Here is a 27,784-nt window from a genome sequence, read left to right as displayed (position 1 = left end):
GATGCTTTGCTTGACTTTACGTACATAATAATTGTTTTCGAGACAAAGAAAAATTCCCGAGAGAGGGAACGCAAAGATAGATCAAATTGCGCGATCTTCACTTTCGCCGACTCGCTTGTTTGAAAAAAAATGCGCATTCTGCCGCAGAACTTCTAAGTGCCCCCATTTAAATAGCTATATTTCAGAGCGTAGCCATAAGGCCAACAACCTGTCAGAAGATCATACCCTTGTCAAAATAATCGCTAAATTATGGGATGCGCGTACACGGTTTTAACTACCAGCTCTCGCTCTCTTCGTCCGGGGTCACTAACATTCCCTTTGCTTCCTGCCTATCCGCGCCTCTCGTCCCATCTCGCTCATCCGGTGTAAACTTATAAAGTTTTCGCCGTCTTTCTTTCTCCTTCTTTTTTTTTTTTTGCAACATATTCCGCCGCGCTCACGAATCAACACGGGCGTTTGCCACGCATTCCGAATGAATGAAAATCGTGTGGGACAGCTGACGCGCCCATTCCCAACGTCGTCGGTTCGCGCGTGATTAATGACGCAATTAAAAAAAAAAAAAAAAAACGCTCGTTCCCGAGCGATCGACGTGCGAGTTATCCCTAAAAGTGTTTGCTTTACTTTTGTTTCAGAATTTTTGATCGGCGGTCATTAATTTTCATCAGCTTTTTGCGAGACGACATCGGAAACATGACGACGTTTTTTCGTCGCTTCGTCCTCGCGACAACAGATCGAACGGCTGAACGAACGAGAGAGCTCGAAACACAGTTCTTCTTACGAATTAGATTTAACGCGAGATAATAAACGTGATCTCGACACATCGGTGTCGTTGTGCAAAATTATATCGCGCGCAAATCGAACCGCGGATCGGACGACGCATCGTTCTGTGAGTTTTCGTTTCGCGTCGTCGATCGGCGTCTCTTCTCTCTCGATCGTTCTCTCGATCCGTTTTTGCATAATTGAGAAATAAAACCTGCCTCCGCGCGAGCGACAATTTATTATTACACGCGCGCTCTCAGCACTTCTAAAGGCAAAACTGGACGCTGGACGCTTCGGCGTCTCGCTCCATCGAGACGGTGATAATCGATTTGAGATTATTTCAAATATCCACAGATCTCGCTCGTTATCAGCCGTTATAGTATTTTCGCGAAAACGATCTCGAAGTGATCGCATCTCGATAACATATACGATGGAAATTTACGTGGCATAGATAATTGGGCGTTCTCTCTCGTTCACGTTTCAATGCGCGTCCGAGAAACACATTCGTCGCGACTCGTTTCACAGATTTATCCCGTCTGTGATCTGGGGCATGCGCGACATGGATCGTCACGGTCGACAAGGCGCAATCGATGAATCGATTTGCGACACAGGCTCGCCCAGAAGAACCGTGCGCGCCAATTGATGCTGAACCTAAACCCTCGCGCAACACAATCGCTCACGGCGATCATCTCTGGCATTGGTATTATGCGAAATACGGGCTCGCGCGCTCGCTTCGCTTATCTCCTTGTGATTTGCGCGCTCGTTGTCGCGTCGGTTTCATTAATATTTATCGATTCGTCGTAAGAGCGCCGTCGCGGCTGTTCGTTTTGCAACGCGCTTGAAAATGCGCCTCGGGTACGCCGCCGCCGCCGCCGCGCGCTCGTATCCGCGACGATGCGGTGATTAATGGCAGAAAAGGCGGGAAAGGCACCGAGGTCTCTCTCGAGAAGCAAAGATTTTCCTCTTTTATCTCGCGGCTTGCGTTTGCTTCTCATCCTCGATCGTATCTGCGCGCGCACTCGCTCGTTTCACGCTCGCGACGAGACGAGCCGCGATGATGAGCTCTCGCCTACCATCGCGTAATTTTTAACTTCTGCTAATAATTGAGACAAAAAGTTGATGGATATCGCGCGATGAGAAACATCGTCTAATGAGAGATTCAATTCGATTCAATATCAAAAGAGCTTCGATACATTTGAGTACTGACTTTACATTTTTGTTTTTTTTTGTTTAACAAAGAGGACGCGCAAACTTTTTTATTTAGAAAAAATGGTAAATTTTATTTTTCTCATAAATATTCGTTACGTTGGATAAGAACTGTTTGCTAAGCGGGATTGGAGCAGCAAATGTGTACGCACGTCTCGCAAAACGATCGACAGGCACAAACCCGCTTCCACGTTAACTCGCGCGCACACACGCTTAAGCGAAATCAAAAGCTATTTGCGCGCACGATGTGTAGCCCTGAAATTCCATTCCAGGCACGTATCCAGATGGCACACGCGGCCACCGTCGATACACGGCCGGGCGCCGTCGATAATTGCGGAGCAACATGCACCCGTTATGGAGTCCGAAAATCAATGTGGCAAAGGGGTGACGTGAAAATGGGCCCGGCGTTCGATCCGTGGGCCTGTTATAGAGATCGTGCGGAACTCGGAGAAGGAGAGAGATACACAGAAAAAAAGAGAGAGAGAGAGAGAAAGAAAGACGGGGGGGGGGGGGGGGGAGCCAAGAGGGCATAATAAATATCGGGTAAGAACGAGATCGGGCGCTACTTACGCCGTCAGCGATAATGACGGGGTGTGTTCGGGCTGTTTGCTTAGCGAGCAGATTAGTGAATGAATCCACAGGTGGGCGCCATCCGTCACACTCTGAATCGGATCCAGCCTTGCCCCGCCTATATTGCGAGCGACTAGTTCTCTTCCAGGTCCGTATCAATGGGGCAACCGAGAAACCCACAGAACGGCAAATGCGACTTATGCGATTGCCGTTCGCGATTAGACGCTATTGAGAACGCGCGTGCAATAATCTCAACAATTTCTAATAGGCGCAGAACAATGTTAAAAAACAAAAAAAAAGAAAAAAAAACAGCGTTATGTCGCTCTAATTGCCACGGAAAGATAATGGTCTATAAGTCTGCCTTCTTGATAAGCATCGTACACTCTGTATATGTTGAATCAACGTCGCTCAAACCAGTAATTAATTCTTCATTCTTAGTCATAACGTGGCTGCCTAAATTGCGCCGTTCTTGATCAACGTCCAACACTGGCAACATTGTACAGAACCGCGATACGTACGTAAATTTCGTGCGTACGTACATATCGGGTGTGTTAAAAAAAAAAAAAAGGATGACTATAAAACACCTCGTGTTATAATTAATAAACCAACTCAATTGGTCAGAAATATCCGTGCGCATTTTTAGTATCTCGCGCACTCGGCGTTAATTAAAGTATACGCGAGAGATTAAATACTCAACTAGAGTCTAAACAAAAATCAGAGTGATATATTTGAAATATAACACCCTATAGATACACATTCGAGCGAACTCTCAACACCGAGAGCCGGGTTCGCGTATTTACAGAGAGAACGGATACACACCCACAAGCTTTCCGCCTACCTGCAGTTGCTGACAGAACTGATGTGGCACGAGACAGTTGTCTATGATATCCATCATCATTCCTTTCGAGGATAATCGGTCGTCACGCCTATAACGACCGACGAAGAAAACCGGCAACGCGAGAGAGATCGTTTGCTACATATATACAGAGAGAGAGATTTCGATGCTCGTTTGTCGTGACCGAGAAAAAAACGAATTATAAAAACGCGACACCTTTTTCGATCTTTCTCCGCAATTTTGACGGAACAAACCAATTTTGAAATAATACACATTTACAAACGTTCATTAATCGAATGAGATAATTCGCAATGAGAGAATTTGAAAAATGTAATTCGATACGTTTATCAGCAGATGATTATTAGCGTGTAATATATATGTATCTGGCAGGCGCTCTCTTTTTCAAGAAATAAAGCAATTTTCTCGCGATTAAGTATTTTACGCGAATGTAAAATGTTGAGCCTGATAGCGATCTGTAGGAAAATCTATTTTCTACATCACTGAGTGAGTCCCCTTCGGGGCACCCGATATGATGGAGTGTTACGGAGATTGGCGGACCACCGGAGTAATGTCCGCACTAATAGCAGTGATTACCCCTGCCTTGTTGAGAATGAACCCGCCCGTTCCTTCCACCGCCTTGCCCTGCTCTTCAGGTTCTCTGCCTCGCGCTGCTGCCCTGCCCACGAATTGATGGATGTTTACCAAACTAACAGCATCCTTTTCGCGCAGACTCTCTGCCCCCCGGTCGTCGGCTACCATAACGTCGAATCTCATCGAGGTCGCGGATCGATTAAATTATGCGGAATATGCAAATTCGCATCGATACGGCGGCGCTCGTGCATCCCTTTGGCAGAAAATGCGCAATGGCATAGTTGGAAGAATAATTATTGCCTCTCTCTTTCTCTATTTGTCTCTCTCTCTTTCTCTCTCTCTCTCTCTCTTTCGCCGTTCCTTTTTTTTTTTTTTTTCAAATAACAAAGTCAGAGAGTGATGTATACGCAAGCAGAAGACATTAGATCCGATCGGTAGTTGCGCGCTTATTCATCAAACTCGACGAGAGTTATTATTTCGAAATTCGCGATACATAATTCAACGGACGAGCGCAACGGAGGAGAGGAAAAGTCTCTCTTTATTCGGAGAGCGAAGCTCACTGACAGCACCGGCAATCTGCCGCGCCGCGAGAGTAGCTGACAGGCTTTATTATTTATCGACACGCGTTTATAATCGCGTAGATATACGAGAGATAATGCGGCGGAATTAAAATGGAATGGAGATACGGGTCGTCCCCGGGTTTCGCGACGGCTGTGTTTTAAAAGCAAGAAGGTGGGACAAATCCCGCGCGCGAGACCGAAGCGCGCGCGGAATAATTACAGTCGCATTATTATAACGTCACTTGCACTACATCACACACACCGATATCATGCATATGCATTGCCGAAGCCGAGGCCCCGTAATCGCATACCATTAAAACCGGTGCTCGGTCACAGTCCGCCCTCCCTTGTCACTCTCGTTTAGTCTCTCATGCGCGAACGTCTAAGCAATAAAGTGTGGACGTTTTTTTTCTTGTTTTTTTTTTTTTTTTTTTTTTTACATCGATATCTCTGGGCGATTGTACAATCGACTTCACAATCGTTCAACTTACGTGAGCACAAACCGATATTAATGATTCCCGATGCAAAGTGAGTCACAGATATATACCTCCACGAGGCCAAAGTATCTCCCTCCCCTTCCCCCCGCACCTCGTATACGATCTACGAGGAAGTTTCTATTTGCGAACGCGCTGATAAACGACCCGATGTCTCTCGGATTTTTCGCGACATTGTACTCCTCGTTAATGGTATCTTCCCTGCGAACGAGCGCGCACCACAACCTGTGGCACGCGGACCACCTGTCCGGTCGGTAGGTACATCCTTCTCTCACTCCGATCTTTTCTCTTTCTTGCGCCGCGCGAGCGTCTCACGGGGGATATATATTCGCAGCGTGTGCCCGCGATAAAACCCCACACCACCGAAAAGAGAGGAGAGAGTTTTAGGCGCCACGGAGCAGGTTTCCATAAAAATGCGAACCGCCGCGACGCGAATCGAAATTTAATGTCTCCGTGTGACCTATCTCTTTCTCTCTCTCTCTCTCTCGAACAAGTTCGTATTAGATTTATCGACAGTGTTTTCTTTACTCTCTTCGATGTTCGTGAAAATAAAAAAACGAAGGTTTAATAACAGATATGTAAATTTACATTTCAAGCGCCGCGTCGATAGCTTTTGTTTTCCTATCGTTTTTCTTTACTTCGTGCGTACGCGTGTTTACAGCTTCTGAACTTGTACGATAAATGCTAATGGGAGACGAAGAAAATCAATTATTACTTTACGATGTTACCTCTCTCGTCTTGCTGTCTATAAGAATAGTGGCGACTCAATTTTCCTCTTACACGACGACAACCACCGACGACATACCGTTATTACGCGTCATCACGAGCAATTATATAACATAAATCTTCTCAAAATAATACACACGATGCGAAACGCGAATAACCATTTAATTTATCACGCGCGGACACAACTCGCGCTCACTCACCGGTCATCTGAATCGTGCGGAGGAAGAGCGCGATTTCCTCGTCAAATTTAAGACAAAAAAAAGTATTGCGCGAGCGAGAGGCGGAGTGCCGCGCCGTTGGATTATTTGTTTTAGATATTAATGCTCCTCGCGGACTATCAATAATTCATTCGCGACGTAATCGCACGGTGCGCATCCTCTATCTTCAACGAGAAACGCTGCGGGACAGACGGAGAAGAAGAAGAGAGAGAGAGAAAGAGCGAGAGACAAGAGAAAGAAAGGCGAGGGCGGGGGAGGAAGAAGAGACCCGTGTAAACGATAAATCACGATAAATACGTTTGCCCGAGCCATTATAAAAGGCGGAGGAGGAAGACGGGAGGAGAATCGGCGCGATCGGCGAGGAAGAGGCCAGCGAGGAGATACGCACAAAAGAGGGTGCGGGCGGGGAGCCGATATGCAGTCCCTCCCTGAGGCCATTCCTGGGTGCATCCTCTTCTGCGGCCGCGCATTACGATCGCTTAAGTCTCGGCTCGACTATCGAGTGATCCATCGCCTACGAATTCGACGAAGTCTCCCGCCTACCCTCGGGACATCCTCGACTAATGAGCGTGTCTCGATCGTGAACGACCGGTCTCTCTCCCTCTTTCTCCATCCACTATACCTTCGTCTCCGCCTCCTCCTTTCCTCCCCGGCCTCTCTTCATCCACTTCTTTGTTGTTTCTTTCTATCCTTTGCGCGCGCGCTCTTTCCTCGCACACTTCCAGGTGCGCTCTCCAGCGCGTTCCTTCTTAAAAAGGATTCCAATTAAGAGAGCCCGAATGAGTTCGTACGTCCTATTCACGAAGCGAGTCCCGTCGTTCGAGATATAACGGGGACGACAGGTGGACACGACCCACGAAATCTCTGCGCATGCTTCGGGAAGCGCGCGCGATAGCATCGTTGGACGACGAGCGATTTGTTGAAATTCTCGAACGACACACCGAGTGTACTACTAAATAAATAACGAGACGTTATCGTCACAAATCGTTAAAAGAAGAATTTAACTTGACAACCTCAGTGAGATTTCGTACAACAATGTCTATAAAAAAAAATTATGGTTAAAAATTTATTAAGGAAAATTTTATTATTACCTCGGCAAGGAAGCGCGAATAGCGATTCTCGTTCTCGAAACAGTCGGGGTGATCGAATAAACGTGTATTAAGTGTATTTCCATTGTTATAAAAACGCACAAATGTTTGTAAAAAAATTGTGTGTAATTTTCTATCTTGCCTTTTTTTTTTACACTGTGCATTGCAGCAACAATTGCAATTTGTGCTCATGCGTATATCGATCGGTTAGGACGATATCAGCACATGCGCACATAGATCAGTTAACAATGCGCACGCGCAAAAAGAAATGTTGCAACGCGAACAGTGCGCGATGTAACAAAAAAAAAAAAAAATTCAAACTTTTACTCTCGAGAAGCGCGGAGAGATATACGATTTTACAGTGCGCGATGTCTATCGGCTAGGTGGGAAACTGTGGTAGTTAGTTTCAGTACATTCCCGAGAAGCTGTTTGTTCACCTATGCCACCGAGATGCGTGGTCGGTGCGTGGCGAAGCGATGGGAGATACGGGGAAAGAGAGAAAGAGAGACGGAAGAGCGGGCAGGCGGATACCGGGCCCCGCGGGGGGCTCATAATTGCCGACCCTGAAGATCGGTCGACCCCATGGGGCCCTCCTCTGTTTGTTTTATTCCCTAGTTATACAAACGTGAGATCTACGACCGATATATGATAATCGTCCTTCTAGTTCTTCCAGTTTGTCTTTCTCGCTCTTCGTATCTCCTTCCTTCTCTCTCGCGTCTCGTCGTGCGTGCCTTATCTCGACTTTCTTTTCTCCTCTTGTACCTATTTTCTTTCTTTCTTTCTTTTTTTTTTTTTTTAAATTGTGTAAACCTTCACAATGTAGGGTGCCTTATGGACACTGATAGACAGGGACACGTCCGGACTAATTCTAGCCAGAATCTGCTTCCATCGCGGCGGTGCCGTGGAAGCTTTCGCCACGTCTCATCATTTACGACGCACACTTATTCAAATTCCACGACAGCCGGAGTGATTGATTTTCTTCGTTATGAGCGGCTACCTTAGGCTCTCGCGTTCGTCAGTTTAAGAGAGAGAACAGCAATATAAAATATTAACCCCAAACATTTAACATGTAAATAGTGGGCGTTATTACCGCGCGCAATTTTTGAACCTGCGCGGGCGCGGTGCTAACGCGCGCGCACACACACACACACACGCTAGATAGAGATGCATTCCCGCGAAATAACGAAATCGAGAAAAATTGAAAAAAAAAAAAAAAAAAAAAAAAATACGATTACGTTTTTTTGTTTTAGCGAAACATATAAGTTTAAAATTCTAAATACAAACACAAGTTTGAAATTCTAAATTCTCGTTTTAGCGCTCTTACGTTTAAACAACCTTCATTAAAAAAACAATCTTATCGCCGAGGCAAGACCGGTGACTACATTTTAAACACGTAACAACGTATAACTTGTAAATGTTGTCCCAAATACATACGCTCTATTTTAACGATAAGGGAAGATAAGGTTAAAAAACCACTAATTATCAAAGATTACATAAAACAACGCGTGTTACGACGAAAGATATGCGCCGAGAGACGGTGTGTATATTTATATTTGTTGTTCCAAACAATTTAATCTACGTAAACTCACCTCACTGTCGATTTTCTTGAACTCCGGATCCTCCTCGTCCACCTCGAAATACAATTCTGTGGATGTAACGGAAATGATGCCGGGCGCCACGATACCAGGTGCGATCAATCTGCCCTTCGTGCTGATGTTTACTGGACCTGAAAACCAAAAACAACACGAACAATCGAACCGAGCGCGTGCAATGATAATAAAAATTGCGCAATAAATATACGCGCGCTTTTTTCTCTTCAATCATTAAGATGTGAATAAATTGCGCCGTTTTTTTTTTTGTTTGTCTTTTAATTCATGCTAATTATCGGCATAAAATTCTACTCTATACGGCGCATAGAAATTGAAAATTAAGCGCGGAAAGTGGAGTAACATGTAATAATTAACGATCGATATTTAAACAGTGAACTCAACAACGTTGTGCGAAATTGACGGGAGAGAAACCGGTTCGCGTGGTACGTAATGTGTCATTAAAATGTCACGCCTCGTTTATCAGCAAAACGGAGAACGCCGACCAACCTGTCAGGTCGTTGTCGAGATCCCTGTCGTCCGCGAGCAATTCACTGTCATCCAAGAGATCCGCCGACTGCAATTGCTGTTGGTGTGCACGCGAGGCTGCGAGATGCGCGTGAAACTCTTCACGCGCCTGAAGTATCGCATCCTCGGGTGCACCGTGTTCTAGAGCCGCCTTGAGAGTAGCCTCCGGGTGGCTCGAGCCTAGTGGATTGTGCACGAAACGCTTGCGTCTGCGTGCATCATCCTCCCAAGCATCCAACTTCCAGTACTCGGTCGATCTGCGAATGACGAGATAAAATGCGCGAATGATTAAACAAAATCTCATCTTTGAATAATTCACGAAGGTTGTTTCGAGCAATATAATTGCGATATTCGGAACGTACTTTGCAGCCATTGGATCCATGTATCCCCATGCACCGTGCTTATTGGACAGAATATTTCGGACTTTTTCCAGCAATCTGCTGGCGATCACGTTATCGCGTCTTCGTGCCGCGGTGATCAGGTGATCGCACATGCGTTCTTCCTCTCGACGGTCCAGTAACGTTTGCGCGCATTGTGACTGTGCAAAGAGAAAAATATTAAATTATTAATTAATTGTTTTCAATTTAATCATTGCAATATTATATCGTGACGTGTTCGAGTAAACAAAAGACTGTGAGAAAATCATTTTGTAGAAAATCTCAAGAGAACGGAAAAAACTTGGTTGGAAACACTGGTGTTACACGGAGTAATGAAAAAAAAAAATCGCGCAAAGAAATGCGAGCTATACCTCAAAGTCAGCGTGCTTCAGCACGTCATCCGCTCTCATCCTGTTTAAAATGAACTCTGCCTCGTTTGCGACTCTTACTATGTGATCCTTCATCGCGTGAGATAGCAACCTGTGTAAAGCAGAGAAGCGTTTTCATGAAGGGAAACGAGAAACGTTTGATTTCGTTTTGTTTTTGCGCGCACACTAGTTGTAATAAACGTCTCTTACCTTCCCTCGTTAATGAGCTCGATGAAAGCGAGACCCGCGTGTTTCTGCAGAGAGTTTTGCCATTCCTGCGAGCAGAGGAGCATCACCAGTTCCACGACGGAGTTGCTGTTCTTGAACGTGGTCAAACCTGGCAAATATATTGCGAAGAAAATCGTTAGAGAAACGAGAGCGCGAGAAACGTGAGCGAAACAACAACAGAAAGCGAGCAACGAAGAGAAAACGAACACGAACAGCGGCGTGATTTACAAAGAAGACAGTTCAGTTTGTAACGCGTTGCGTTAAAAATAAAGCGCATCGATATGGTCGCAGGACCATCGAAACGCTACGTTTCCTGAATATGAAATCCGCGAGAATCATTGCGCGCGGTCACTATTCGCAGGTTGAATACTAATAGCGAGCGATTACTCGGAACGCGCGCTCTGCTGCTGCTGCCTATCTTCCTCAAGCGAAATCATAAAGTGACTAATTTGAATACTCGGTGTGAAACGCCGAGAGATACTCGGGCCATAAAAGTGACGAAAGTACCTCACCCCGAAAAACACGCCGAGCACCGAACGGATCTGAAATTTTTATCACTCGAACACATCTAAATGTACAGTTTTAAATAATTTTACACGATAAGTAGAATTTTAATCATGTTTTTTTTTTTTTTTGTTTGTCTTTCGCGCGATGACAATTTTTTCCCGTTCTTTTATCGATGATAATTTTAAACACGTGTGTGTGTGCGACGTAAACAAATAAATTTGAAAGAAGGTAATAAACATTGTTTTTTTTTTTTTTTTAGAAAACACCGTCGTATATTGCGGTGGAAATTCGAAAAAGGTATTAAAACCCGAAACACACATCTAATGCTGCGTTTTGTGTGTTTACAACTATTTTTATCGCGCAACAAGATAGAAAAAAAAAACAAACAAATAAAAAAAATATATATATATATATAAATGAATTTTGTTGTTTTCGTAATTCTTTATGCGCTTCCTATGTTTTTTATATTCGTAGGCGTGATATATATCTCGGCGTTACTTGGAAAACATAGACCACGTTATGACTGTTCCCCGTGTAATAAAGTCCAACGTGAAATATATCCTTTATATATCTATTGAGTCTCGGACATTCTACGTCATATTGCGCGCGCGTATAAAACGCGCGTGAGGTCTTTCCCTTTTATATTTGATTTTATTAACGCGCGCGCATACAAGACACACCGTCGCGTTCCTCCTAATGCAATTTATAGACCATTCCGGAATAGAAAATCAGGTTTGTTTTACGCGGAATGGATATTTCTCAACACAAAAAAAAAAATTTATACGTACAACATGCGACACCAAACATAGAAATATGACCGCACGTTTGACATACCCTTGCAACTCGTACCTTTTCCTTCCATTAACAATTCTTGACCATGGGAGCCAACGAGTGTTTTGGACAGGAAGGGGGCAAAGTCCACCATGATCTCCCGAAGGAGGGGACAAACCGAACCCAAGGCCATTTCCAACTTTTGCGTGAGCGAGGCCTCGCGGGAAGGTGTTGGTACGGGTAAATGATCGACCAGACCTTTGATCGGCAACTCGTCGGCCCTAGGTGACGCCGCGGTTACCACCAGTCGATCGGGAACTCGCACCACCGAGATCTCCGCCGACGGCTTTTCCCCCCGTTCCGCGTTGCCGAGCATCTCTTGCTCGAGAACGTTGCCCTCGCTGTCCTGAATGTCGCCTGTATAGTTTTCAATATATATATGCGTCTCGTCGTTACGCTCGTACAAGATTAAATTGTTTTAGATACAAATTGTTCTTTTTTCTTTTTTTTTTTTTCAATAATTCTGATCACAAATTACAAACAATCCTCCTGGCATTCGAGATTCTTACCACGCGAATGAGCGATATTGTGAATATTTCGCGGATCCTCTCTGGGATTCGTAATCGGCATCGTGTCGCCATCCTCGTTGAGATTAACGTCTGTCCAGGCTTCCTCGGACGAATTGTGCTTATTTTCGTTGTCGGTGGTGACTTCGGAAGGACTCGGGTCCACGGTGATATTGCTGCGATGTACTGTCTCCTCGCTTGAGTCGTTGCTCTGGTAGAAAGTGACGATGATCGAAATAAAGAAAAAAAAAATAAAACGTAAGATCTCGGAATTAGGATCTCATATCGAGATTAAAAAAAAAAAAAAAAAAAAATCCTATCGGACGAATATATATAATGTAAATATGCAGAAGTTATACGGATTAAAAAATATACGACATACAAGATGGGGGATTTGCAATATTGTCTAATAAATTATTTTCGTCTGTTCGTATTTTATAAATTATTTATACGAATATAATCGTCGTTTTTTAAATCTTCTTTTTTATTCGATAATATTCCTTGAAATTCAACGTCGAAGTTCGAAATGTTCGAAGTGTTTTTTCTTACATCACTGCTCGATTAGAAGCGAAATATAGTTTTTTTCGCTCTCGATGCGAACGTCCCTTCAACAACATGAAATTTAGAGATATATTATGTTGCTACTGTACAGACACACACACACTGGAATCTTTTACTAACAAAAAATCTTTTACTAACGAAAATCTTTTACTAACCAAAAAAAAAGTATGTATAGTATCTTCCACAGAAAAAAAAAAACGTTTCATACAGTCATACTTTATCAATAAAACTTTCGCGTGCCTTGTACTTACATGCAGTTAGTAGTACACCACTACTACGGCAATCAACTATGTATTATAAGAAAGAAGTAAATAAGCCTGTTACGTATTCAAGCTTACGATTCTACGCAGAAGAAGACGAAATGGCGCACGGTATAAACATACAATACATTGCACGTTTCAGAATCTTCCGACTTTGTAGTGTCGCTATTTTACGCGCAAAACTAAACACACTGTATTATATATTTGTACCGTGATTGTATACCGTCATTGTACGCGTGTCAAGGACCGCTACGTATTACAACATTATGACAACACTAACGTAAGCATCGAAATAGATGCATCAATCAAAGAGTGTATCTCGCTCTCTCTCTTTTCTCACACCCGTCAACTGGGCGTTTTTTGTTGCGCATCTTTTTGCATTCTCGTTTGCGACAAAAGAAAAATTTATAAAAAAAAAATTTTTTAACAACACAAGTTTTTATTCCGAAAACACGTGGCTTGGATCGTTACGACATAAAAAAAAAAGAAAAAAACGCGGAGAGGAACGAATTCCCGTTCTCTCTTCCCGGAGAGATCTCTCTGTGTAACTTTAGTTTAGTTTTACCTGTAGACTTCGTGGCAGTGGTTCGGACCTTGTAGAAGTGCCAAGCGTTGGTTCTGATGAGGTGTAATCCTCGAGAATAGTCCGCGGCCGAGGTACACCAGTGTGACCTCCCTTCAGAACCAGTAGTTAGTACGCATAGCAATGCAAGCAGAGGAAGTTAACAATGAGAGAAAAATTCAAGAGTCAGAGTAAGTCGCACATGCTCGAGATCGAGAGGGGTTATATTAAAATTAAATTACGCGTGTGATTTCGCGGCGGTGCGGTGATAAATCGCGAGTAAAATTTCGCGGCTCTTCACCAAGGTGGAAAAATTTCAAATCGACAAAAAAAATCAATGAGATTCCTCAAATTCCGTGACGTGACACATAACTGCGTGCGAATACATAATAAATATTATTATAAATATAAATTACGGGACATCGTGATCACTGAGAGAGATAACGGTCGTTACGCCTTGGGTCTACGTAGAGATGCAGGATATCAATCGATAAAGTGTAAACACTACATGCTGGACATCGCAAGATTTCTTTCAACTACGAACAATGTGGTTCCGAAATTACGTGTACATCGGAATCACCTAATAAAGGGGGGTGGGGGGAAAGGGGCACTACATTTATAGAATTCGTACAATTCTTATCGAACACAAAAAAGTTTTACATTTAATCAATTAAAAATTGAAGATAAAAATTTACCTTTTTTATCGTTTTACGATTATGTAAACTATCTTTGAGCTATCGTATATATACAAAGTCTATTACTGATATAAATTTTACAACTGTGTCTATATCAAACTATTAACAATTCTATATATTCAATTTGCCACGTGAACGAGAACACGTGTTTGGATGAACTATGTGCAAAAGCGTTGTGCACAAAAGTATCTGATCATTACTGCGGTGAAAAACGTACATAATATATATTTCCGTAAAGAGATCGTGCTTCTCGTGGAAAAAAAAAAGAAAAAGTGCTGTCTCGCTGCTAGAGAGTCATGTATTAGTTCAAAATATTTATCGAGCACAAAGAGAAGTATATATTAGGAAAAAAAATTTGTAGGACAGTATTGAAAAGAGATAAGACGTGTTCTGTTGAAAAACGTTTAGAAAAAAAAGACCCGCAAGAGATCGTACTCGCTACGTAGAGCTGTGTGAAAGCAAAAGATTCGAAACATCGAAAATCCTCCTGTGTTCTACGTTCGTCTTATCTACCGAAAAACGCATGCAATTCTCGCAAGTAAAATCGTCAAAACTTTCAGTAGAGAGAATAATAACCATATTATGTTTCAGTGTCTCAGTCAAACTATATGTCGTACACTATCGAATTGAATTTTCATACACGTTTATTAACGGAATTTACAAGACTTTTTACCTGAGATAGACTTTTCGGTTCAATTTTTCTCGTAGACTTCTCTTTCAAATTTTGTTCGGGTGAAGGTGGAACAAGTGTCTGGTGCACTTTTCAGGTGTCGGGAGTTCGGGCTATTCATAGGTGTGAACTTACCTTGGTCGACGGCGGTCCCGACGACGTGACGTCGTGATCGGCCAAGATCGAAGAGTTGTTCTCGTCGACGATGATGACTTCGTATTCACCGTCGTCCTGAGAACCCGATTGACTCATGATACCTCCGCTACCTGAGAACATCATGATCAAAGTTGCGATGTTAAAAAAATCGAGAAGCGCGTGGAACGATTTTCGCAAAGCCATTTGATATCCATACAACATGCGTTCAACTTGAGCAAAGTGGAACAGTTCTCTTATTATATACATGTGTGGTGTGTAAAATAATCAATATTATCTGACATGATTCTTTGCAACTTGTTGAAGTGGGAAATGCAGAGAGATCAGTATAATAACATCTATGTACAATAATAAAAGATTAAAACACATAATATATAATATTTTCTCTGTCTCGTTAGACGGTATTACACGAGAGGGGTGTGCGAAAATCAAAAGCTAAATTATATAGGACGCAACATTCATATAAAGCACTTAAATTTCTTTTTTTTTTTTTTTTGAGAATAAATTAGTAAATTTTAATAATTTTATGCCGATCTTCAAAGACGTGTTGGTGGTTCTTGAAAAAAAATTTTGAATGTATTTACTTGTATCAAATAGTACAAACAACATGATAAATGAGTTACGAAATAAGTCACGTACTTAAAGTACACATGCTCTTTTTTGTATAAAATAAAACATTTATTCAGTTTTACTTTTTTCACGACAATATATGCTTTAAACTTTCAAGACAGTTTGTGTGTACACAACATGCAGTGTGCGCGCGGTCATCTTAGAGAAATAAACATAAGCGTAATTAAAAAAATATGTATTAGTTTTAACAATAACTGAAGTGTAATTAATCCACATGTAAACAAGAAAAACAGAGAAATTAACTGCAAGAAAAACAAATATTGAACTTTTTTCTAATATAACTTATAGTGTATACTTTTCTTAAGCTATTTTACTCAATATTAAGACTCGTAAATGCGGGAAGAATTCAGTAGCTATTGTATGTATAAACATCGAGGGGGAAAACACATCCAAGGGACTTTTCTTGCGCGCGAGGAAACGCAAGAAGCCGTTCATATATTCGATAAGCGTCGTGCAGACTGTAAATCAGCGTATAAAAACAGGAGGAGCTGCGCAATTAAATCAGGCCAAAAGAACTCGGACATTCTGTGAAACAACTTGTTCTTGTTCGGGTTTTCGAGTTACCTTGCAGCCCGACACCGGAGTTTCTATGACAGAGATTTCGGGGCTGATCGATATGCTTTTGAAGCGTATGGTGGTTGTTGTTATTGTGATGATGATAGTGATGATGGCGATGATAGTTATGGTTATTCGGGTGATGGTTATAGTGACTGTTATGATGATTCGGGAGATAATAGTTGGAAGGTGGCTGGCGATTAGAGTGCCTGGCAGCCGGTAGCGGGTGCTGGTGGTGGTGCTGGTTGATGTGGTGGTTGGCATTGGCATTGACATTCGCATTGGCGTTAGGGTGAGATCCCGGGAGGAACTGTGGGTACACGTGGTGAGACCACTGTGGAAATAGAGGCCGCCCTCCTCCACCACCATTCCCATCTGCCGAGGAACCATATTTGCTACTGTTATCGGGCATAGTCGGCGTGTCGTATCGCAGTTAACTCTTTCATAAAGTAAAATTCAATAAGGAAATACTATGTGTTTTATCATTAAAAAAAACTACATGTATTATTTACAAAAACATTGTATATCGTATAATAAACCTTTTAGAGACTTGGAAAAAAAAAGATCAATATATTGTTTATCATTTGCTTTGATTGCGATTCGAAAGATATCGTCACGATACGTGTTATCGATAATATATTATAAACGCCTAAACAGAGTATAACATTCTAAAAGAACTTATTTCGCGACACAGACATCTGTTGATTCTCGTTTCAAACATCCAGTTATCAATCATATATGACATCTATATAATCACAGTCATAGAGACATCGATCTTCTGAAAGATTTCCCCACACAAAGAAGTTTCACATTCAAGAGAATAACAACGACAACGATATGTAACGCAAGTATATATATTCGTAACGCAAAAAAGTGCAAACACATTCGGCAAACATCAAAACTCTCACTGTCAGATACATATATAATATATATATATGTATATATATATATATATAGGATGTTTACTTCATACAGTGCAATAACACATGCGTTCTACTTTGGTGTCATGTGCTGTTGTTTCAGTTGCAGCTACATCGTTTTGGTGCACAGTGTTGAACACTAGCTACATATTTGTACATGTATATATCGACGCTATTTATAACATCTATATTTCATTCTCATTTACGATATTATTATAACAAAGAATTCTTTTTAGCCAGCTAATCTCTGCTGCTCTGTAAATTTAGTAATTATTACATAGTAAAAACGAATTCTCTCGGTAACAACGTATCAATAGTGTACGATATCAATACATCGTTGCCAAAGAAATTGTTAAACATTGAAAATTTTGAAAAAGATAATACTTTTCTATTGTTTGCTATTTAATCAGATGGATATATGTATCTTTATACGAGACATTTCCGTTGCAAATTTCTCTCTAAGTCTCTTTGTATAGCTGCAGTCATGCTGTATTATCGAAAACTAATTGTAAATTAACGTTCGCTAGACATATTTAATTTATTAACTATAATCTCTACAAAGAAAGAATATATATCTGACATATAAGAGAGTTTTGAGTGAACAGAAGAGTTTTTTTTTAGGAAGTTTTTTACTTTTTTTTTAGAGAAACAATACGTTCAACGTGCAATGATAAGATATTCCATTGTTTTCTTTCTATGATTTCTTAATTTTAACAATAACCAATTGTTAGCTAAACGTAGTAGAATATAAAAAATATTAGGTTTGATCTTTTAGATTTATTATATTAGTTTTTTCTCTCTCATATAAATATAATAAAAATTACATATAAATATAATGAAAAAAATTTCATTTACGTTCTTCTCTATTTCGCATTAAACAATTTTTCATCACAGTACAGTGTCATGTTATTTCTTACATTAATTCTGTAATTCATAAGTTCTTTGCAGAGTGCATACTCGGTGAAAAAAAATAAACTATTAAAAATTATAAAAACAATTCTTTTTAAAAATTGTCCTCACTGATATAACGATTACTTGTATGATCGATATTTATATAAATTATCGTTTCGAATTAGTGTCAGTGATCTCAATAAAAATACAGAGAATCTCACCTGAGGGGCTACCTGGCCTGAGACCGGCGCCATTTGTCTGTATCGTTTGTACTGGACTAGGTGGACGTTGCGATATTGGTGGTTCCAATATATCGCGATATTTAGAAACCATTAATACAGAAATGAAGTAAACTATAGCTAAGGACAGAAACTGTGCCTGCTTGGTTTCTTCCTGAAATCGAAATTGAGCGATTTAATCTTTCTTCTTGATTTTTACTCACACATATATCACATTTAACAATACATTAAAACTTATTACTTACAACATCTCTGTATATCACAGCTCTTAAACGATTGACGTCCATATCTTGCAACAATTTCTCCGGATCCTTTACAGGGCTTAATTGATGCGCAAGATTGTCCACGATGTTCTATAAATAAAACAATATTCTTTATATAGAATATTATTGAACACACCAGCAAAACTACAGAACTTTTGAAACAAAAAATATTGGGAAACAAAATTGTGTTTACTATATTTGTATCCTACACACAAAGTAAATTCGATCGGATAGAACGTACCTTAGGCGATGTTTGAGCCCCGCGTATGAGCGATTGTATATGCTGTGATTTATTACTAGTACCGATCTGCCGACCTAACATGCTGTATGATCTGCCACGTTCTTTACACTCTAAGCAGTTTCTAACGGCACATGTACAGACCTATAGAAGCAGTTTATTAGGTAAATACAACAAAAGGATGTGTATATGTTGGGTCTAAGTACAACTATTTTTTCGAATATACTATAAATGTTGTGTTGACACTACATCCGCAATATTGCGGATATATTTCTTAGTTTTTCACTTTAACGTGTCAAATGTTGAATAAAACATATGTAGTTTTGTATAAAAATTGTTTTATGTTGATATTAAGTATTTCTAAACATTGTTTTATTTCTGTATTAAATATGTAATTTTATTATATGTAACTTTTTCATTATATGCCTTTTATTATATACTTGTTTTCAAAGTGTAGTAATTGTATGTCGAATTTTTAGAATTTGATGCATGCCACATTTATTTTCACTAAAATAAAAATAAATAAAGATATATATCATAGCAACTGCACGTTTCATTCGAGTGTATTATGGTGAAATTTTTTTAATGCTTTGTAGGTAGTTTTTGTTAAAAAAATATTGCACACATAATACACATCGCGTAAAGCAGCACTAAAACAAACAATTGATATATTAACATAATAATTTTTATATTTATTTTTCTATATATATATATATATAGAATATATAAACTTTGGCTATAAATTCTATATTTTATCAAGTGCAAAAAATAAAAAAAAATTACGATCAAAATGTGACAAAATCATTCTATTCATCTAGACTAATTTCAATTTTTCTTTCTGGTGTATCGTTAAAATATCTTACGCATAGTGATACAAACCAATCGCAAGCATTGTCGCAGTATGCCGCCACTCGACATATTTTTCTCCGCCTCCAGTTCTGAAAAGTTTAACGAGCTAGCGAATATAAGTACGTCGGCCATGTTGACTAGTCTTTGCAAAAAAGAAACTGCAACTTCGATTGGCATCCCCTGAGTTGGTTCGATTACGTCCAGTTCGCTCTAAAACCAATCATTAAAATAAACGATTAAAACAAACAGATTGAAAAACTGTATCTATGGGATTTTTACATTTCATCATGCGTGAGAAGAATTTACGTACATTTGGCGAGGTAGCTGACGCTAATAAGGGTAACAAGCCGCCGCAGGCTATTATGAGATTGTCAGCTAATTGCGAAATTAGATGGACAGTGTTCACCACAAAAATGGCATTTTCACTGCTGTTCACGAAATCTAATACAGATTTCGTCGAGTGACTGTAAAATGCAGAAAAATTAGCACAAAACTCTGATAGGGTCAATTTCTCTTCCGTTCATAAGTGAATACAAAAAAACATTTCTTACCTTCTCCACACTTGAATATCTGTTTCTAACGAAAACAAAACATCCGACAATAGCCGTTGATGTATGTAAGACCACTTGAATTCTGGTATTCTGAACGGAGGTCGTGTCGGACCTGGACTGAACATTGGTCGCGTGGAAGGATTTCCTTGTTTTGCTCTTTTGGCTTCTGCAATAAAAAAAAAATAACATAAAATAAAATAAAAAACATTTATTTTTTACAAATTTTGTAAAATAGACAAATGTGAAAGTAGCAATATTTCGTAACGCACCGAAATGATTGGGATCCACCTGCGTGGACGTAGAGGCACTCCTTGGTCGTTTTTGGGGTGACGATGTCTTCCGTAAGGGTACAGGCAAGGAGGGTGGCTCGTGACTGTTATCATCCGCGACCGGTTCCGTGGAGACGATCGGCAGGCTGGATCTGCGGTGGTTGTCTATGTGATCCGGAGTTAAGTCATTCGCTAACGCATTGTCTCTGGTAACCACATTAGAACTAACGATTTGAGGCACACCGTCGGATAAACTTTTAGTTGCATCACAGACCGTAGATATTGTTGGGATTTGCTGCTTAGGATTTGGCACTTGCGTCACATTATCTACAGAACTTTGAACATCACTATTACTACACACGCTATCTGTTACTTCTACCTCGCCAGTCGTCGCCGGAACGTCTGGCTTATTATCACTTAAGCTAGTAGAAATAGTGGACGGCTCCCTTGAGTGTTTCTCGACCTTCGCGTCATCTTCGTTATCATTAATAACAGCACTTTTGTCCTCCGTTAAAGAATCCACTGTGCGATCGTCACTACTTAACGCACTATTCACTACTACTGGTTCCGCCTTCTCGTCTTCTAGATCTACTGACTTCTCCGCTTCGCAAGCCTCGCCGCTTTTTACTACGCTAGTTGAGCAATTAGGATTTTTTACAGTTTCCTCTGCTTCTTCGTTCTCGCCAGTTTCAGTAGTCTCGTCAGCGGTAACGTCCTTGTCTTCGGAAGCGTCCTTCTTCTCAACGGTGTTGTTGTCGTCGTCGAGTTTCTCGCCCTCAGATGTTCTACTTCTTATGTCGACCGAGCCTTCCTGATTTTCGGTAGGCGTCAAGTACGCTTCCGATGTGTCGCTGTCGATCACTTCGCGGTCGTTCTCTAGTTGGAGTTTCTCGATCACTTTAACCGTCAACGCTTCCCGCGTTTCGTCGGTAGGGACAATTGGCACGGTGTCTTCTTCGGTGTCGACGTCGTTCTCTTTGGGAACGACAACAGAGTCAACTGTGTTTTCAACCGTTGTTGTGGTCTTGTCGGAATCTTCGGTGTTGGTCGGTGTATTGCTGTCATCGGTCGCAACGTTATTCTCTTCGATAGGTTTATCTTTTACTTCTTCCTCTTCTTCGTCCGCAGTGGTCGAAGAATTTTCCACTTTGTCTTTTGTTGCAGCAGCTGCAACATCGGGATTGGCATCTTTCGTGGTTTCTTCTTTTTCATCTTTTGATTCGCTGACTGTCGTTTCCGCGCTGCTTTCTTTAATCTGTTCAGGAGATTCGATGATAACGGCATTTGGCTGCTTCTCGGAAACCGCGTCCTCATCTTTTTTCAGTGTGTCCTGAACTATCATCGAATCCGGGCTAGAGCTTTCGATTTTGTGCACTTCGCTGTAGAAGTCGCTGGAACTCTCGATCGATATCACTTCGCTAGTCTCTTGCGTGGTCGGCAGCGAGACTGCTTCGCTATTCGCCTCTTCGAGAATGGTCGGTGTCTCCGTGTGAGTTTCACGAGCGGTAGTCGGCGTTTCCGGTTTGTCGCTCAATCTGGAGTCCAACGACACGACCTCGCACGATTGCAAAGTGTCCAAGGTCTCGCTACGCGACTTGACGATCGCCGGACTACCGTCACTCTCGGTGTTGTCTATCGAATTCAGGTCACAACTGCAGGATTCTTCCAATCGATCGTTCGCTTCGGACGCATCAAACTCCTGTATCGTAATATGAAACCATATATGTATATGTATATATATAAGCGATATTTGTGTACAGATTGCGTAATCATTACAAAATGTACTTATTTATGTAACATATCTAGTGCTAGTCTTGTTTTTCGTTTTTGTTCTTTGACATTGTTGTTTTTACATCTCGACAACTTTGATTTAGTGACGCGCAACTTATCATCGAATTTTCTGGTGAGATATTTATTTATTTTTAACTGAGTTGTTTTTTCAAATTTTTGTATTATATTTTTTCTATAATCTTTCTTGTATTTATAAAGTCATTCATCGAAGAATATCCGAACCTGGATCGAAACGTCTCAATTTATATTAGTTCATTAACAAAATCATTACAACATTTATTACGCTAACACCCAGTATCTGATATTTGATACTTTCGCGATGTATTATATTAATTATATTAATATTCAATGATGATTTTCGAGTTTGAACCGCGTTAGTGTCATTTTTTTATACCAATGTGAACAGTTTGGTTCACTTCGTCGGAGTTTCAAGATCAATTTGATACTAAATGAGAATGCGATTCAAATCCGAAACCTATATCTTCGAATATTAACACCCACTATATTGCTCGTATAGTCTTTCGCAATAGATGAATTTTCAACGAGTATTATCAAATTAGTATTTTGTAATATAAAATGTTTCTTTTCGAAACTGTTGTTGTTTTTGCAAAAGACGAAGAATGAGATGACTGTCAAAATCGGAGTTTGCAATTATACCTTGTAATTTCTGTCCATATGTTGTATCTCGTGATTCTGTTGATTGCCCCACGGCGCTGGTCTGTTATATCCATTGCTTCCGGAATGCTGTTGATCCCATCCAGAAATCGTGCTGATTGGCCTTTGTTGTCTTAGCTCGGGATCTGTAATATTGTCGGATCTCTGTCGCTCGTAATGCTCGTACATTTGAGCAAATTGGAGTTTGAATTCCTCGTAGGATACCTGCGGCAAGCAAATATCACGGAAACGTTAAGTGATTACGAGCTGACAATATGAAGCGAACTTACCTTCGAGTGCACGATAGCGAGCGTGTCAACCCACACACGCCAGCCGCCGTATTCGTGTTTGATAGCGTGATGAAGAAGCATACGAAATAAGGAATAAACCATGTCGGATATTTTTTGCTCTTCCGTATTCTTCGGGTGAATGTAAGCCATGGCTATAAGCCACTCCTGCCATACGGACATTTGCAGAACGGTACGGCGATTTTCCCGATTGTTGTTGCAGAGCAGCGTCATGTCCGAAAGGAACAGCTTTTTCACTTCCAACAGCTGCTCCGTCTGTTTTGATTGTCGAATTAATGTCGCGACCACTTTCAAGATCACTGAAACGAAAATAAACGTTTTGACAGAAATTAATGTAGGAAAACTTTTTTGCTTATATCTACGATCGTAAATCAAGTTGGCAGCTTACTTGGATTTTCTAACCGATAGTGGGATTCAGGTTCGGGATGTCTAGCGTACAATATTTGTTGACTGATGTGTTCTGTCATAATCTAAAGTTAAAAAAAAGTCACAAATTGAGAAAAATTCAAATAAATATTAAAACCAAAAAAAAAAAAAAAAAATATATCTAATTTAGTAAACTCTAAAAATATATAATTTATATATCAAACAAAAAAATATACCTCGTATAAAACATTGTACGTTGGCAATGAGAGCGTTTCCTCGTTCAACAACAGTCTCTCGGCCAATAACGTGTACAGATTATGTGGGCTCATGACGTCGTATTTCCGTCTGTGTATTAAAATAATTAACACATTAATTATTATCTAAAAATAAATTTTAATTTTGTTGCCTAATCGATAAAGTATCGTTTACTTGTGGGTGCTGCGACTGAGGAAGAATCCTAGCAGTTTCAACGCTTGCAACCGTATCAGCTGGCTTTCGGCCGCCAGAAGCTTGAAAATCGTTCGTACGCCTTGTTTCGCGTCAAAAGCTGGTACCATCGATGACGGGTGTTCCGACATCAAGGATATGAGCATTTGCAAAACGTCGTGCAGGTTCTCATCCTAAAAAAAAAAAAAAAAAAAAAAAAAAAAAAAAAAAATCACCGCGAAGTTCGAAAAATATTCTTCAACAGAGAATTTGTTGTTGCATCGTTACAATTACCTCGTGCATCGTTGTCAGATAATTAAGAATGCTCTGCAATTCGTCATCTTTCACACCGTTGCCGATCAATATCAATTGTTTCAAAAACAACAAAATGTAAGAACGAATTGTGACGATATCTTTTTGTTGCGGACGTGGTCCATCTGTAACAAAGAGATATTCGTATTAAATGTTGTTTCAAACATCGGAAATAAAAATTGATAACATCAATATTATTTTATTTGACATATAACAAAAAAAAAAAAAAACGTACCGAGTCCTTTTGGTGTAATTCCGCTTTTTGCTCGTGGATTAGCCACCCAGTAATAGTACTTGAGCGTGTGCACCGTTTGCAAAACTGTCGATACACGTCTCACATTGGAATAGATTTGCGTATCGCTAAGAAACTCTGTGGCCAGGTACGAGTAAAGCCGCGTTTGTACCGGCGCTGGCGTATATATCCACAGAGCGGGATTAAAAAGGACGTGATCCAGTAGCTGCCATGTTAGGAATGTAAAATAAAACAACTACATCACCATGGATCTGCCTGTTCTTCGGACACACCAATCTAGCCGACTTTCATATTTCCCTGAGCCATACGTTATCGTCTTGACGTATTCATTACAAATTTTTTTTTTTCGCGAACGATTGAAATATCCAAAATATTTTACAGCGCAAATAAAACATTATTTTCGATATTTATATTGTCTTGTATGTAAATTTCTCGTTTTTCATGTAGATTTATTGTTTTGTTTGGTTTTGGCATTGATAAATAATCGATCGATAAAGTGTATGCATGTGCAAGTATGTGAATGTAACATAAAAATATAAATAATAATAAAACATATGTTTATAACAAAGATACCGTTTGAGCACAGAGTTTTTGTTTTATACGCAAAAATAATAGAAAAATATTATAAAACACGATTTGTACAACGAAAGTTTATCAAAACAAGCTACAAAAAAAAAAACAAACCGTAGATGAGATATTTGTTGTTGCATATAATAAGAGTTATTAAAAAGACATAATTGAGAATCGAGAGCATCACGAGTGCAGATAAATATCCGTGCAAATGTTAATTCGAGAGAATCCTGAAGAGAGAATATCATCAAAATTATAAATTCAAGGCTGTAAAGTGTACAACACACACACATGAACGTTTACATTCTGGAAGTTGAAAATTATTATTGATGTAATTTGCATTATATAAAAGTGCTTTTAGTCATAAAAATGCATCGATATTATATTAAACTCACAAGTAGACACAAACAAATAAAACGTGTGGTTTGTATTTAATTATAATGGAATTGAAACACAGAAAAAAATGTATATAACATATGAACAATAATAATATGCTGTGTGGCAAGATTGTGATGACGGTGCATATTCGAAGAGAAACATAACTTTTCATGATAGCAAAGAGAGAGAGATGAAGATTTTTAGCGTCGCAAAATAAGAATCAAAAATTGTTTGATGTAAAAGCGACATGAACAAAATATTTTGCGTAGCCACTTTTTTAAACCAGGAAGCTCAAAAGTCGGTATAGATTGCATGCGATCCGAAATTTGAATAACATAACAATGATCGGAGAAAGTGAATGGACATGCTCGACAGGCTCATCATTGTGAAACATCTTTGACACAGACAGATTCTCAGGAGATACAAAACGAAATTCACATATTAAAAATACGCATACATTAATTAATAACACAGGATATCTGAAAATTTTAGTGGGAACGAGAAGCGTAGAAGCTAATTTTACATAGCAGAGACAATAACACAAGTTTGATGGAACAGCACTGAAACTGACACAATTTAGCCGATCAAATTGAGCATACTTTTCATGCTGGGAGAAGGGGAGGAGATACAGTACAAAAGAGAATATAAAAATAAAATGAAAAATTATATACAAATATGAAAAAATGTAACTAGAGATGCGAGGACAAAAATTTTATAAAAATTTCAATAAAATACGTGATCGTCACGGTAAAAATAAAATAAAATAAATATCAGAGTAATTAAATTCTAATAACTGTCTTGTAATCTACAACAATTAATATGGTTATGCTTTTTCTATCAATAATTCTCTATCTAAGTTTTTGTTAAACTTTTTCTGGGAAATTGTTTCAGTTAATTGCATTTTTTTTTTTTTGGAAGGATTATATATAATATTTTATATTCATCTAGAACTCTTCTAAATCTATACGCATCTATACGTCAACATCTTATTTAAATTAGTTAAGATAACCACAATTCGTTAAGATAACCAGTTCGTATATTAATAAAATACATTTGAATAAAAATGTAACAATAAAAAAATTCAACTCGATGTGATTATCTTAACTATATGTAAGTTTGTAAATATATTTGACTATTTATCTCCTATTGAAACATTTAGAACATTAATTAATATGTATAAATTACTAATTAATATGTCAGTACCTGTTTCAACAGTAAGTCGCTGTTTGCGCTGAGACATGTCACTAAATGTTTTGTGAGCTCCAAAAAGGACGCGAGAACTTCCGTCGTAAGGTGATCTCGACTTGCTTTTTGCAACATAAAACTTATTACAAGAAATCCTCTGTTTTGTACCATATGCTGTTGAACCGTCTGAGAGCTCTCTACCAAGTCGCAAATAAATCCGAGCAGTTTCGAACTGTAAAAAAAAAAAAAAACAAAACCACGAGGCATTGATATTTCTTTTCTCTTAAACGTATGTCGTTTTCCCGATAGCGGTTAATAAAACTCACCATAACGTGGGATCGCGCTTAATGTCGTTCGGCGCTATGCAGTCGTAAGGCATATCCAGCTGTGAGAATAATGGGAACAGTACTTGTATACCACCTATCGAGTTTAACGTGCTGTGAATCGAGTGGGTTATGACTGCCTTGACATCCTAAAAAAAAAAAAAGTCGAAATGACACGTTTTTCACTTATTCCAGGCTCTGCGTCTTTAAAACGTATTTTACGTGCGTTGTTCAACAACATCGAGTCGCTAACAAGTAAAGTGAACACATGCAATATCTGTGTTTCCGATTCTAAATCTATTTCTGTCTCTCTAACCGGAAATTGCACTAAACTATACCTGCAACATGAGAGCGTGTGGTGTATGTACAAAATAGGAGACGTTGCCTTTCGGTGCACTCTGTAGACAAAGCTGCGAGTCTGTTGCTACTGGATTGTACATGAACACAATTGCATTCGACAGCTTTCCATCGTAAAGTACCTGTAATATTGCACACAAAATAATATAAATTATATATATAACAAAATTATGTGTAAAATATCTCGAAAATACTGGCAGTAGTGTATCGCCGCGGCGAAATATTGTTTAACACATCAAATACATCTGGAATCAAATCAAGTTTCATCTTACCACACAAGAGAATCACAAATCTCTTCTACCATTAACTACGATATTAAGCTACACAGAGAGAGAACACACATACAATACATCTCATTGAAAATTATTCGATCATAATTCGATTCATGTGTACGATATATCGCTACTTATCAAAATACAAATGAAAATTAAATTGAAGTTAGTCTTGTACAGTTATATATTTGTACTATTATACAGTATACAGGGTGTCCCAGAATTGCCGTACAATCTCTCGTAGGCAGGTAGAAGGAGTAAAACTGAGTCGAAAAGTCCTGAACCATTTTTTTCTATTATTTATA

The 27,784-nt window shown here is 39.6% G+C and overlaps 1 protein-coding gene across 8 annotated transcripts in view; it reads right to left on the bottom strand.

Moving 5' to 3' along the window:
- The window catches only part of LOC109855004 (neurobeachin), a 181,000-nt gene that overhangs the window by 53,072 nt on the left and 100,144 nt on the right, over window positions 1-27,784 (bottom strand). For 2 of the 8 annotated variants that reach the window (XM_020428733.1, XM_020428738.1), the window contains exons 11-37: window positions 27,189-27,329; window positions 26,854-26,999; window positions 26,546-26,759; window positions 24,377-24,629; window positions 24,124-24,266; window positions 23,833-24,023; window positions 23,640-23,748; window positions 23,426-23,507; window positions 23,020-23,336; window positions 22,733-22,954; window positions 20,285-21,983; window positions 20,016-20,181; window positions 19,775-19,928; window positions 19,495-19,674; window positions 18,619-18,759; window positions 18,360-18,467; window positions 18,097-18,268; window positions 16,074-16,439; window positions 14,862-14,992; window positions 13,365-13,475; window positions 11,982-12,189; window positions 11,491-11,829; window positions 10,117-10,243; window positions 9,910-10,018; window positions 9,524-9,699; window positions 9,144-9,418; window positions 8,637-8,773 (exon numbers count right to left, since the gene is read on the bottom strand). In XM_020428733.1, the coding sequence (XP_020284322.1) occupies window positions 8,637-8,773; window positions 9,144-9,418; window positions 9,524-9,699; window positions 9,910-10,018; window positions 10,117-10,243; window positions 11,491-11,829; window positions 11,982-12,189; window positions 13,365-13,475; window positions 14,862-14,992; window positions 16,074-16,439; window positions 18,097-18,268; window positions 18,360-18,467; window positions 18,619-18,759; window positions 19,495-19,674; window positions 19,775-19,928; window positions 20,016-20,181; window positions 20,285-21,983; window positions 22,733-22,954; window positions 23,020-23,336; window positions 23,426-23,507; window positions 23,640-23,748; window positions 23,833-24,023; window positions 24,124-24,266; window positions 24,377-24,629; window positions 26,546-26,759; window positions 26,854-26,999; window positions 27,189-27,329 (6,417 nt within the window). Of the gene's footprint in view, window positions 1-8,636; window positions 8,774-9,143; window positions 9,419-9,523; window positions 9,700-9,909; window positions 10,019-10,116; window positions 10,244-11,475; window positions 11,830-11,981; window positions 12,190-13,364; window positions 13,476-14,861; window positions 14,993-16,073; window positions 16,440-18,096; window positions 18,269-18,359; window positions 18,468-18,618; window positions 18,760-19,494; window positions 19,675-19,774; window positions 19,929-20,015; window positions 20,182-20,284; window positions 21,984-22,732; window positions 22,955-23,019; window positions 23,337-23,425; window positions 23,508-23,639; window positions 23,749-23,832; window positions 24,024-24,123; window positions 24,267-24,376; window positions 24,630-26,545; window positions 26,760-26,853; window positions 27,000-27,188; window positions 27,330-27,784 lie in introns of all 8 variants that reach the window. The other 6 variants (XM_020428734.1, XM_020428735.1, XM_020428739.1 and 3 more) reach the window with 4 other exon arrangements.

Source organism: Pseudomyrmex gracilis, unplaced genomic scaffold (assembly GCF_002006095.1).
Source record: "Pseudomyrmex gracilis isolate BER0280 unplaced genomic scaffold, ASM200609v1 scaffold_78, whole genome shotgun sequence".
Classification (NCBI taxonomy): domain Eukaryota; kingdom Metazoa; phylum Arthropoda; class Insecta; order Hymenoptera; family Formicidae; genus Pseudomyrmex; species Pseudomyrmex gracilis.
This window is presented reverse-complemented; position numbering and strand designations above follow the sequence as displayed.